This window comes from Lycium barbarum, chromosome 8 (genome assembly GCF_019175385.1).
Source record: "Lycium barbarum isolate Lr01 chromosome 8, ASM1917538v2, whole genome shotgun sequence".
In the NCBI taxonomy this organism is placed as follows: Eukaryota; Viridiplantae; Streptophyta; class Magnoliopsida; order Solanales; family Solanaceae; genus Lycium; species Lycium barbarum.
In genome coordinates, this window is record NC_083344.1 from 98,882,858 (window position 1) to 98,896,597 (window position 13,740).

At 35.8% G+C, this 13,740-nt stretch overlaps 1 protein-coding gene and 1 long non-coding RNA gene across 4 annotated transcripts; both read left to right on the plus strand.

The window, feature by feature from the left end:
• Nucleotides 1-650: 650 nt before the first annotated feature.
• On the plus strand, nt 651-4,032 carry LOC132606405 (uncharacterized). The gene is made up of 2 exons (XR_009569862.1): nt 651-954; nt 3,541-4,032. It is a non-coding gene; the product is annotated as an uncharacterized LOC132606405 (long non-coding RNA).
• Nucleotides 4,033-4,875: 843 nt separating this feature from the next.
• LOC132606404 (BRASSINOSTEROID INSENSITIVE 1-associated receptor kinase 1-like) lies at nt 4,876-13,482 on the plus strand. Of its 3 annotated transcripts, none has more exons than XM_060319885.1 (11): nt 4,876-5,355; nt 6,374-6,510; nt 6,593-6,664; nt 7,811-7,954; nt 8,908-8,979; nt 9,068-9,139; nt 9,226-9,305; nt 10,191-10,322; nt 10,402-10,743; nt 11,373-11,767; nt 12,740-13,482. In XM_060319885.1, exons 1-11 carry the CDS (start codon nt 5,335-5,337, stop codon nt 13,058-13,060), a joined length of 1,788 nt encoding a protein of 595 aa, XP_060175868.1. In that variant the 5' UTR covers nt 4,876-5,334; the 3' UTR covers nt 13,061-13,482. The 3 variants fall into 3 exon arrangements, with proteins under 3 accessions (XP_060175868.1, XP_060175869.1, XP_060175867.1); XM_060319884.1 differs by having other exon boundaries at nt 4,877-5,355; nt 6,378-6,510; XM_060319886.1 differs by lacking the exon at nt 6,593-6,664 and having other exon boundaries at nt 6,378-6,510.
• Nucleotides 13,483-13,740: the final 258 nt, after the last annotated feature.

Here is a 13,740-nt window from a genome sequence, read left to right on the forward strand (position 1 = left end):
GTTGTAAAATTGCATTTCCTTTGGTAGGAACAATTGTTTTAAATTAAATGTAGGAATTTTGTAATTATTCCAATTATCTATGATACTTTTATAATTTTCCTTTATCTTTCATTAAATATAAATTTTTTATATATAATTGTCAAAGAAATATATTTTATATTTACTAGTGATGATACAAGTAGCAGTAATTGCATAATCCAACCTGCAATTTTGTATGAGCCTGTTTGGATGGGTTTAAAAAAAGCAGCTTATAAGCTGTTTCAGCTTATAAACTACTTTTTTAAGCTAAGCTAAACGGGCCAATTTATTTTTCTAGGCTTATTTTAAGTACAAAATAGCTTATAAGTTAGTAGTCAAACACTCAAAAAAAAAAAAAAAAAAACAGCTTACACAGCAACTTATAAGCTTAAGCCAAACGGGCTCTATGTTTTCAATATAGAGCCCGTTTGAATGGGCTTATAAGTTGGTCAAAACCAACTTATAAACCTTTTTTAGCTTATTGTAGTATTTGACTATCAACTTAAAATGCTAAATTTAAGCCATAAAGTGCTTAAGTCACCCAAAAATAAAAAGTTGGAAATCCTATTTTTTTTTTTAGGGCTTAAAGCCATTTTCATTGACCATAGAAATTACTTTTATATCCCTTATATCCCTTATATTTTATTTTAATTTCCAAAATACCCTCTTTGCTAAAACCCTAAAATTCACGATCTGTTCTCATTTCTTACGCAGCCTCCACGATCTATGTTCATCATCTTCTACAACAATGATCTCTGTTCATCATCTTCTACAACAACAAAGCCTCCAAACCCAGAACTTTCTTCACTCCCACACCCACTCTCTTTCTCTCTCTAAAATTTCCCCAAATCGCTGAGTTCTTAAAAATTGTAAGGTTGTAAATCTAAAATCAATGTTGAAAATCGCTTGAGTTCTTCAAGTTTCTACTGATCTAAGGTATTCTTCTTCCTTATTCTTTGATTTTGCTCTAATTGTAATTTAGCTTTATTTCATCTTGCTTGTGAATTTTTTCTGCATACTTGTGTTTTTTCTACGCTGAAACTCTCAGTAGAATCAGTGATGATAAGCTCGTTGTAAATCACTGATTGTGTTTTCATTTTCGTATCTAAGTTCGTTGGTTTCGAAGAAATTGCTTCTTCTGTTGCTGAGATATTGTCGATAAAGGTACTATGCGATTTTCAGATTCTAATTTTTCAGTGTAATCAGTGAGACCTTTCATTTTTTATTTGCTTCATGTGTAGCATTGCTTGAATAATTTTGTTTGAAATCGACCTTTGTTAATGCGCTTTTGAAATAATTGTTTGATTATCGTGGATATTACGGATTGAAATTGTTGTCGAAGGTGATTCAATATTGTATTATAGTTTTGCTTGTGCTACTGAGTCTGAGATTGGTGGAGTCTAGAAGAGTTTCATCTGTAGCTGAGTCTGATAGATCAGTAGACTTAGAAAATGGTAATGGTGAAACAAAGTTGCATGTTGAGAAAATTATTGAAAGAGATTGTACGATTTGTCATTTGAGTTTGTTGAGTTCTGGTACTCTGAATCTGGTGTTGCCATTGAATTAGGATGTTCCTGTAAAGATGATTTGGCCGCTGCACATAGGCATTGTGCTGAGGCATGGTTCAAAATCAAAGGAAATAAGTGAGTAGAGCAAAACCTTAGTTTATTTTTCAAGCTTCTGCCCTTTAATTTAACCTATGGTCTCTGATTTTGATGCATTAGATTGCCTATGTGATTCAGTGTCTTCCAAAATATAATTAAATATTAATCAGTTTCATTCTCATAGTTGAGTAGATTAAATTCTTGAAATCCTCCTTTATTTTTTCCCTCTTCGATCCCTCCTCTTTAGGGTTAGTCTATTTGAATGAAGAGGAAGGGGAAGAAAATTAGAAGGAAATGGAGGAGTGATTATGTCCAGTACTCATCAGTTATCACAGTTGTAAAGGATGAAGAACAATGTACAGTATGAAACTCTACTTTATCAAAATAGAAAGAAAGACTTATAGCACATCATGTTTAAACAAAGTTGAATTTCAACTACCTAACCTGTGGACCTAGTACCAGTGTAGCATTCCCTCTTAATTTAATAATTAATAGCAGTACATTGCTGCCATATCTCACATGACTACCGTAAATTTGAATTCTTTTCATATTAGTCACAGAAAGTTCACTTTTTGCATTGCATTGGTTTAGCAAGTAGCAGATCATCCAGCAGAAATCCTGTCAAAATTGAGTTTTCTTCTCTAAAGATGGACAATAGACGAGCTATTGCTGTATTTACTAGATGTTCTAGAACATGGTTCTCTAATTAGAGTACTTCAAAGGAAACAACACCTCTTGATGCAAACAGAGTGGAACTGAATTTAAGGTAAATTACCAATAAGTGAGTTGTGTCGGCTAGATGGAAACTAAAACATAAAATGTAAAACTGTAAATTCAAATTTAAAGTTATGTGCTAAAATATGTTAAAATTATTATGGTAGGAACTCTCTGTTGTGTTTACCAGGAACCATCCTTCAACAGAGATGTACTTATCTCGCTTGCGATGTGGTAGTTCTTAGAGATAGATAGGAATGTAGGATTGGACTATTCAGAAGCTGACACAAGTTACGTTTTATGCGTTCCAACTCAGCTTAGGCAGTTTACAATGTAATTCTGCTGGCTTTATTTTCAAAACAAGTCTACATGATATTGGCTACAGAATTTCGAATGCTGGCCAAAGGCATAGGTTCATGCATGAATTTGATGATTTTCTTTGTTCAGCAACTTAGGAGGATCAGTACATGATTCCATATGCTATAGCAAATTATCATCTTCGGAAATTTCTATAACTTCTCCATTTTTGGTCTTATGTGTAAGTTTGATGTCTTCATGTGTATTGTTATTATTACTACTTTTTGGTGCAGGGTTGAGAAACCTATTCTGAAGAGAGATTTAGGGTTCCGCTGTTTTTGTCATTTTTTTCTATTCATTCATATTGAGGCGTATCCGATATATATATTAGTAAAATGACTTTCATCTGTTTTTCCATGATTGGTTTGACAACTAAATTTTTTGTAATATTTATCATGTTCAACATATCCCTATAGACAACTAAATCATAGAGTATAAATGTTAATTTAAGAGGTACCTGGTTAATATTGGCTCGGACGCCGTCACTCTTAGAAATGTTATTTTAGGAAATGTATGTTGAGTTGCAAATGCCAAATATCACGTGTGAGCAGCATAAACGTGAATGCAGTTTAGGTTGCCAAATATCTCATAACATCACATTTGGACCTCGGATATGATTCTAAGCCTTGCAAACTTGGCTGGTTGGTGTTACTTTTCTGATGTGTATCATGTGGCATGCTTGCTCTCATTGTTATGTAAATTCTGCTGCGGCTGCGGCGGCTGCTGCTGCTTCCACTTCATCTTTATTATCTCTTTATTTTGGTATGTGTACAAAAAGCTGTGACTAGGGAATTGTGGCTGTGTGTTTAGTTATTGAGAAATTTAACTATTTACATTCTTCTTGTAGAAATGTAGTAGAGCGCACATTTGACGTTTGGAAAGCAAGATGGTCTATTTTGAGAGACATGCCATACTATCACATTGACACACAAAGGGACATCGTACTTGCTACTATGGCCATTCACAATTATATTAGAAAGAAATGCAATGTGGATGATGCATTCCAAACAGCCGAGAATGAGAGCTATATTCTTTCGGTTGATTATAATGATATTGGCACAACTTCAAGAGCTAACAATGTAGATGTCGAAGATGTTGGAGAACAAAATGATGTCTATTGGATGGGGTTTCGTGATATGATTGCTAGTGACATTTCTAATGCTTGATGCTTGTATTATATGAATATTTTCCACTTGTATTTATAGTGGAGTGCTTTCGGTTGTATTAGCACTTTTATTAAGTACATCTTATGCCTGTTGCAGGCTTATAGTTATAGTGTTAGTGTTAATTCCTATATAATTACTTTGTCTTTACAATGAAAAATAAAGATTTCTATAAACGTGAGGCAAAAAAATAGGGGAGTAAGAGAAAGAATAAGTAATGAAAACGCATATGAGATAAAAGGATAAAACATTATAAGAACGCATAGGAGATAAAGGATAAAATATTATAAAGGGAGAAAAAGTTGGAATGAAGTCCAACATCGGACATTGCATTTCTCCAAATATTTCTTAACATATTTTACTTTTCTTTTTTATTATTTCTAGACTTGGATTGAATGGTTATTGAAGTCAAATGTATAACTCAAAGAGAAAAAGAAAAGAAAATATTTAAATAAATATAAGATTAATCTAGGTTACATGAGAAATTATTTTCTTCTTTTCTAAAAAAAAAAGAAAAAAAAACTCAAAAGTGTCAATTTGTAAAATCATTGTCTTTCCTACCTGCGCGAAGCGCGACAATTTCACTAGTAATGAAATAAATCAAGAAGATATTACTTCCTTCATTTCAAAATAAGTGTCTCTTTTAGCTCATGCACCCCTTAAGTAATATGTATTTATAAAAAATTAACTTAAATAAACATTTTATAGTGAAAGTGATTTTAAAATATAAATTACTTTTGATTTGAATTAACTTTAGAGTTTAAAAATCTTTTAAATCAACTTATTATGGTGTTAACAGCTTTAAGGGTATTTCAGTCATTCTGACAGAAAATAAGTGCTTAACAACACTTATTTACCAAACACATCAATAACTTATTTTCAGCATAAGCACTTTTATCCAAACACTCAACTGTTTATTTATAAAATAACTTTCAATACTTAAAAATTCTAAAAACTTATGAATAAAAGTCACTTTTTTTTAAGCTCATCCAAACGGCTCACAGAATATCCCAAAACAGTGAAAAAGGCAGAGGAAAGCTTTGACTAAACTCTCTTCCTCTTCAACAACTGCTCTACAACTACACCTAGCCATTCCTCGTTGAATTTAATAAATTCATAAACAAACAAAAAAAAAATAATCATTTTTGCCAACTTTCCTCTCTGTCTCTCTTCTTCCATTTCCCTTCTCAATTTTCAGGGAAATTGAAAAAAAAAAAAAAAAAATCCTTTTCTTGAATCTTTAAGTTTACCCTTTGCTTCCATTTTACTGTCACTAACTTCATTGACCTCACTTTTTCTTTTTTGGGGTTCTTGATTTGTGGGGTTTGACTTTTGAATATGGGTGTCACTGTTTTTTTTTTTTTTTTTTAAGCTGAATAGTTTGAATGAGGAATCTTGATTTTTAGTAATTATGGATCAGTCGGTGTTGGTGACCTGGGTATTTCTTTGCTTAATTGGGTTGCTTTTGAACTTGTCACATGTTGCTGGTAACGCTGAAGGTTTGTTTCTTTTTGTGTTTTTGTTTTTTCAAGATTGGTGAAAATATGTGGAGTTACAAAGATGTTAACTTTCCTCAAATTTGTTGTTGTTTTTTTTTTTTTAAGCTGAATCAAGTTTACTGTTTAATTGGGTGGTTTATGGGATCCTGTTTGTGTAAATACTTGAACTGCAGCTTATTGATCAAGTCTGAGATTATTATATGAAGGATTAAGTTATACTTAGCAGGTTGTTACCAGCTTTTCCAAGTTACTAATTGAGGCTTATAGAATAGTTTTTCTTAGTAATTGATGGTGTAAAACTTTTGCACGGTCACTGTATAGAAATTACACACTTATGGATTCATCCTGCTCTAGCAGGAGACAATTTTAGCACAAAACTTAGTAGGCGTTTGGCCATATATTTGGCCTGGTGGTAATTGGCTTGAGCCTTGGGGTGCTCCCCTTCAAGGTCTCAAGTTCGAAACCCACTGGGTGCAAACAATTTCTGAGGGCCATCGGACTGGGGTAAAACCTTGAATTAACCGTGGTGCACTTGCGGGAAACTCCTTGCCGAGGGCCTGTGCACCCCCGGGATTAGTCGGGGCTCAAAGAGACCCGGACACCCGGTGCTTAATCAAAAAAAATATTTTTCACTTTATTTGGAATTTATGGAGTTGGAGTTGAAGATAAAGTTGTGTTTGGTTATACTTTTTGCGAAGGGGAGAGGAGAACACTTTATTTGGAATGTATGAAGATAGAGTTGGAAAACAGTTTGGAGCACTTCTCCAAATTTGGAATCCAACTCCAAGTTGGATTTGGATTTGAAATAAAGTAGAAAATTATTCCGGAAAAAAGTGAATAATTCTCATGGCGAAACGGCTCCTTAAAGTAGACCCTGAAAATGGCTCCATCCCCTCCCCCCACCATATTGGCTGTAATTGGATTGGCAAATAATGAGTTATGCTGCAGTTAATATTGCGAAATTGTTGGTTTTTAATGTGTAATGAGCTGATCACTGATATATCATCTTTTATGTAAGACAGGTGATGCCTTGAATGCTCTGAAGACAAATTTGGCTGATCCTAATAGTGTTCTACAGAGTTGGGATCCAACCCTTGTTAATCCTTGTACTTGGTTCCATGTGACATGCAACAGTGAAAATAGTGTGACTAGAGTGTAAGCTACACAAAATCCTTTTTCTTTTGGTCCTTTCATATTGTGGTTTCATTTGTGAATTTTGGCTGCATTTTTTATATAGTGATCTAGGAAATGCAGATCTAACAGGTCAACTGGTACCACAGCTTGGCCAACTCCAGAAATTGCAGTACCTGTAAGTTAATTGGATCAATATGTCTCAAGGAAGTTAGTGTCTGTTCTTTGACTTGCTCCAGATCATGCTTTCTTGAAATTCAGTTAGTTTTCCTTGTAATTGTGTTAATCAATATTTATAAGATAAATGTAAAATGAGCTTGTATATAGCTGTTTCTGCAGAAAAGTTTCTAGTGTTTGAGTGCCCTAGGATGGGATGTTAACAGATATTTGATTTGCTCAATCTGCTGCCCTACTTAATGTTGTCATTGCTCCCCTTTTGGACCAGTCCTCCAGTGGAAGCGGGTGCAAATAACCTATCCTGCTTCCATTATAATGATGTTGATGTTTTTATGGTGGTAGAATCTTCTAAACATAAACCCGCAAGGGTGGCTCAGTTGGTTGAGCATGGGGCTTTCATAATGGAGGTCTCAGGTTCAAAACCCCCTGCCAACGACAGCAGGGGATTTGCCTTCTGGGTCGAGCTCGTCGCACGGGGCTTGCCTAGTGCGGGTTATCTCTCCTATGTGGTTTGCGAGCTATTGCACAGGAGCTGGGTTTACCCTGTGCGCACCTAAAAGGTAGCGGCTGCGGGTTTCCATGTCATAAAAAAAAAGAATCTTCTAAACATAAAGCATGTTAACTTGGCTCCTTGTTCCCTCAAGTCTTTTTTCTTCTTCTTCTTCTTCTTCTTTTTTTTTTTTTTTTTTTTTTTTTGAAGCGATTAATGGTGTAATGAACTTATTTCACGGAGATTGATAATGAAAGCTTAATCTAATCAAATAGAACCAATTATTAAATTACAGAATTATAAACTGCCTTTAAGGAAAATCCAGAGATCTCTACCTTGTCACTTGATCCAGGTGTTGTTTTCTATTGCTTGATTCCTTGCTTGCCAAATTCTGAAATTGTGTGCTAAAATCACGATACTCCCTGTTTGGGTGGGAAACTTCCATAGTTACAAGTCCACAGTCATATACATTGCCTATTGCCTTTAGTACATTTGTTCTCTTTTTCTTGTCTACCTAAGAGTGTAACTTGTGGAAGTAATTTTACACTTCAAATGTGCAACATTATGCACAGGGTAGTTGGCATATCTCATCTTAAGCTGCATGATCTGCAAATTCTCGGAACAACTTGCTAATGATATCCTCTTTTTTAATTTCAGGGAACTTTATAGTAATAACATAAGCGGAAGAATTCCAAATGAACTGGGAAACTTGACAGAGTTGGTTAGCTTGGATCTTTACCTGAATAACTTAATTGGTCCAATCCCTGCCTCATTGGGCAAGCTTCAGAAACTACGCTTCCTGTACGAGTTAGACATTCTTTTTCCTTTCGTGTTTTGTTTTCCTTTTGTTCTTTTTTCGGTTTGGTTATTTTGGTTTTATTTTCTTTTTTCAATGTTTCAGATGTTTAGCTTATATTTCTGAAGATTAGTTCAATCAGAAAATGAGCAGCTTCTATGTTAATGTGTGCTAATGGGGTTGTAGATTCTAATTCTCTAAGCAAAGCTGTATGATGTATATCTAGGGGAGAATTCTGTAACTTTTCTATTAATTATGTTTACAATGATGTGTGGAAGCGTAATGAAAATCACTACTCCTGTCAGCCGAACAAACATTTGTAGTTTGAGAGGTCAATGGGGAATAATATCTGTATGATATATTCTGTCTTTGCTCTGTAGTGGAAAGTTGGTTGATATGCCTGGCAAACCTTCTTGTTTCCCAAATATTGAATGGTTGCTGAGTGAAGACCAGGTGATTGCACTGGTCTTTTTTTTTGTACGACAGACAAAAATAAACAAGTAATAAAACGTTAGAATAATTTGAATCAACCTGGAAAAAAAATTTAATTCTTAAATTATTATCTATTAAATAAATTGTGGTTGCGGGTCTCTCTCTCGATGTAGACTTATAGCTGTGCAGCTTAACTGAAAAAGACAATTCTGAGATACTTTCTCATCTTATTAGCAAAAAGGCCTGTGGACTTAGATGATTGCTAAATACTGTATGTATGAACGTGATTCTCAAGCTGGAAACAATGTCAACAAGTTTTTCTAGCATATTGAAATTAATCTTGTAGGATCATCTAGTTCTATATGTATTTGTCTTGATTAGTCAATGTACTGTCTACATGTAGCACATCTACTGAGTAATGAGCTCTAGACCTGTATTCGCTTTGATGGCTTTCTTTTCCTATCTTCGCTTACTCTTGATCAACCTTCTTTTTTCTTATCCTTTTTTTTTCTTTGCCGAATTGAAGGAGGCTCAATAATAACAGTTTGAGTGGAGGTATTCCTATGTCTCTAACCAACATTGGTGCACTTCAAGTACTGTAAGTATAAAGTTGTTCCCTTATTTATCAAGTGCTGTCTGTTCTCTAGTTATTCTGAGTTACTAATTGTCATTGCCTTGCAATGCAGTGATCTCTCAAACAATCATTTGACAGGAGCAGTTCCAGTCAACGGTTCCTTTTCACTTTTTACTCCTATAAGGTGTGTTAGAAGCACAAGTTTGTTCTTCCTTTCTGTTCCTGAAGTTACAAAAGTGAATATCTAACGATTGAGTACCTATATTTCAGTTTTACTAATAATCAGTTGGAAGTTCCTCCAGCTTCTCCACCTCCTCCTCTTCCTCCTACACCATCATCTTCTTCTTCAGGTTTGTTGAAATAACTTGTGTTTATACTGGTATGAAATTGTGCTACTGTGCCTACGACAGCAGGGGATTTGCCTTCTGGGTCGAGCTCGTCGCACGGGGCTTGCCTAGTGCGGGTTATCTCTCCTGTGTGGTTTGCGAGCTATTATATAGGAGCCGGGTTTACCCTGTGCGCACCCGAAGGGTAGCGGCTGCGGGTTCCCATGTCATCAAAAACAAAAAAAATTGTGCTACTGTCAACAAGGAGATTAGAGCAGAAAACCGACAAATTTCATTATACTTCCAGAGATGGAGAGAGGGTTCTGTACAGAGACAAAATGGAAAAATGCATGAAAATGTTTTCCTCGATTATTCTAGAAGAGGTCTAGTGTATTTATACAATGGGCCTTACCTGCTACTTCTACACTTAAGTCGGCTATCTACTGTCAATGGTAACAACCAGAAAATGGCCCAAACTAAATAAATACAGTACAGAAAATATCAATGTTTATGCTTAGGTGCAGATGCATATAGTCAATAAGGTCAACGCCTACAGCTACCTCTCCGTTTTCCCTTTTCCAATTTTTCAAATAAACTCGGAGATATTATCTGCAGCTTTTTTTTTTCCTTTGATGGAAATTAGATTTACTGTAAACTCTGAAGTTTGAGTGATAGTGTATCAAAAGCTATGTTGATCGGACTCTCCAAAAATGTGGCCGCATCCGTGTCGGATCCTTGAAAAATGCACTACTTTTGGAGGATCTGACATGCACAAATTGACATTTTTGAAGAGTTCGAGCAATATAGGCCAAAAGTATAATATATTTTTGAGAATTGCTTGTATATTTAAATTTAGGCCATACAATAAAAAAGTTAAATCAGCTTACGTAAACTCAATCATCTTTTCAGTGGGCAATAGCGCAACTGGAGCCATTGCTGGAGGAGTTGCTGCAGGCGCTGCTCTTCTATTTGCAGTTCCTGCAATTTTTCTTGCTTGGTGGCGTCGAAGGAAACCACAAGACCACTTCTTTGACGTTCCTGGTTCGGACACTCAAATTGAATCCGAGTTAATCGTACTTTCAACTTGATGTGTTCTCACTTATTATAACTACTTTTGCAGCTGAGGAGGATCCAGAAGTGCATCTAGGACAACTCAAGAGGTTTTCCTTGCGTGAACTACAAGTTGCATCAGATAATTTTAGCAACAGAAATATACTCGGTAGAGGTGGATTTGGTAAGGTTTATAAGGGCCGGTTAGCTGACGGGTCTTTAGTTGCAGTGAAAAGACTAAAAGAGGAACGTACTCAAGGTGGTGAGTTACAATTTCAGACAGAAGTAGAAATGATCAGCATGGCTGTACACCGAAATCTACTGCGTTTACGGGGCTTTTGTATGACACCCACTGAGCGGGTGCTTGTTTATCCTTACATGGAGAATGGAAGTGTTGCATCACGTTTAAGAGGTATCTCTTTTTTAAATTTTCATGTGCTTGCCTCTAGCTTTTGTTCACCTTTAGTCGGCTAAATGGATTAAACATAGAAAAAGCTAATAGCTAATGTTAATGATAAGCCTTTAGTCTGTAACTTTTCTTTCAAAAATTTGTAACAGATTTGAACCAGTTACCGCAGAAGTGTAAGCCATTGTGGTGGAAACTTCACATCAATTTCATTATACTATTTGATATTGAGTTTTTATGAGTTCTCACGATTGGTATGCATACTTAATAAGATGTCGATGTTGTCTACGATTTTGCTCGTGTTCTATCGACCAATTTCACAAGTGGTGATATCCTTGATATCTTGCTGAATATTAGAGATTTCAGTTCTGATTAAGATGTAATTTCATGATCAAATCAGGAAGTTAACAAAGAATTAAATGTCTAAAAAAGAGAATAAATATTCTTATTATTTTATGAAGCTGGAGAAGTAATGCCTCATGATTTTGGCCTTTTATGATTTAGAGTTATCAGTTATATTGACCCGGAAAGATCAGCTTTTCTTTTTATAACTTACTCAAGCTGAAATAAGAACCTGTTTCCAGTTTGCTTAATAGCTTGAATCTATTCTCATGGGATAGTTAACATTCTTGTAGAGAGGGCTGAATCAGAGCCCCCACTTGACTGGCCAAAAAGGAAGCGTATTGCACTTGGATCTGCAAGAGGCCTTGCTTACTTGCATGATCATTGTGATCCTAAAATTATTCATCGTGATGTCAAAGCGGCAAATATCTTATTGGATGAGGAGTTTGAAGCAGTTGTTGGGGATTTTGGGTTAGCTAAACTCATGGACTACAAGGACACTCATGTAACCACTGCTGTACGTGGTACAATTGGGCATATTGCACCTGAGTATTTATCCACTGGTAAATCTTCTGAGAAAACTGATGTGTTTGGCTATGGGGTTATGCTTCTAGAGCTCATAACTGGGCAGAGGGCTTTTGATCTTGCTCGACTTGCCAATGATGATGATGTCATGTTGCTAGATTGGGTAAGCATTTATACTGTCCGATATACTTTAGTTGTTTTTGCTTCTGCTATCAATCAACAATTTGGATTTATAGAAAGGTCAAGTCAACTCTCTCTTCTCTTTTATAAGTCAAAAGGCTTCATGTCTTTTTCTACTGTAGTGTTTGTTAGTTGTTGAATACTGCCGTGCTCATCCTGAAGAAATAGTTAGTTTCAAGACCTACATTGTTGCTTATTATTAGTTGTGGTTTTATGTTGTGAAAGTAACCTTCATTGCAGTTCACTGTGAGTAATTCTTTTTTAAAAAGTTTTAGATGTTTCAAGAGGATTTAACAAGTCATTGCTAAAGTTGCACGAGCATGTAGATTATGATTTAGAGTGGATTACTTTCATCATCTTATTCTTGCAGGTTCTTCAACAGTTTAGGTTGCCAAATTCGTTCCCTCAATTTGTCATTAGTCTAGAAAATGTGCATCTCTACTTTTCACTTCTGATGCTCTCTGAAGATTAGAAAAATATACTTGTTTTTTTCATTTTCATTACTTAAGCCAAGCTATCTCTGCAACTGCTATATTAATGCACTTCGGTCATGTTTGTATTGGGGGTGGGGGTGTGTAGATATAGTAATTATTATACTTCGGGAGAGGTACCCATTCAGGAGGATCCTTGAGAAAGGCAGTCTTATGCGGGACATCCTGGAGAAGGAAAAAGAGATGGTCAAACTGTTAGGAAGTGACTATTCAAAAATAAAAGCTTTTCCAAACTACTTCTTCTGTATCTGATGGATACAAAAACCGTAATTGCAACATGAGCAGTAGTAGACAGCAAAGTCATTAGTGGCATTCAGAAACGCTTGGCTGTGTTTGAGCCTCATCCACTGATTAGTCTCCCTTCAGATCTTACTAGTGAATATGTTCTTAGAGATGGACTCGTGTGAAATAAATGGTTGCATGCACGGCCGTAGTTGACTTGTAACATTCCACTGGATATTCAGGTGAAGGGACTGCTGAAGGACAAGAAATATGAAACATTAGTTGATGCAGATCTTCAAGGTAATTACAATGAAGAAGAGGTGGAACAGCTAATTCAGGTAGCTCTACTCTGCACGCAGAGTACGCCTACGGAACGTCCAAAGATGTCAGAAGTTGTAAGAATGCTTGAAGGTGATGGCCTTGCTGAGAGGTGGGAGGAATGGCAAAAGGAAGAGATGTTCCGACAAGATTTTAACCATGCCCACCACCACCCCCATGCTGATTGGATAATAGCCGACTCTATTTCAAATATCCGACCGGATGAGTTGTCAGGACCAAGATGATCTTTCAGGCACATATAGGACTACTGGCTCTTTTGAGGGAAAATCCTCTTTGTATCTGTAATTGTTATTTGTAACATCTTTGTGCATAACATTTTCCTTCTTTTTTTGTTTCAGTCAGTTATAAATGTGTATAGGTGATTGGGTCATTAAAGGTCTGAACATGAAAGTTGATCTACAGCAGGAATGGCTGTAGAAGCATCATTGTACCTTTTCTTGTTCCAATGTAAACAACAACAGCATACCCAGTGTAATCCCACAAGTGGGGTCTGGGGAGGGTAGGATGTACGCAGACCTTACCTCTACCTTTGTGGGGGTAGAGAGGCTGTTTCCGATAGACCCTCGGCACTTTTTCCAATGTATGTTTGTTAAAAAGAACAATAACACTTGTAAACTCCAAATAATCACAGTTTCTTTCATGTTCATTGACAGTTGATTGCTGAGTTTTGTAGTATAATAGGTCAATGGGTCCTCTACGCTGTCTCATATCCAAAACTTTTAAGATGGGAAAAGTCTATACAGATGCTCCTAAATATTCATAGTCTAGGTTTTTTGTAGTTTATGTTCTTTTACTTTGGTTTGATCTTCTGGTATTCCAAACTAGAGATGGCAAATGAACAGATTGTGTCAAACTTGAGCTAATCAAAATGGTTCAAATTGATAAATGAGTCCGTGATCCAATC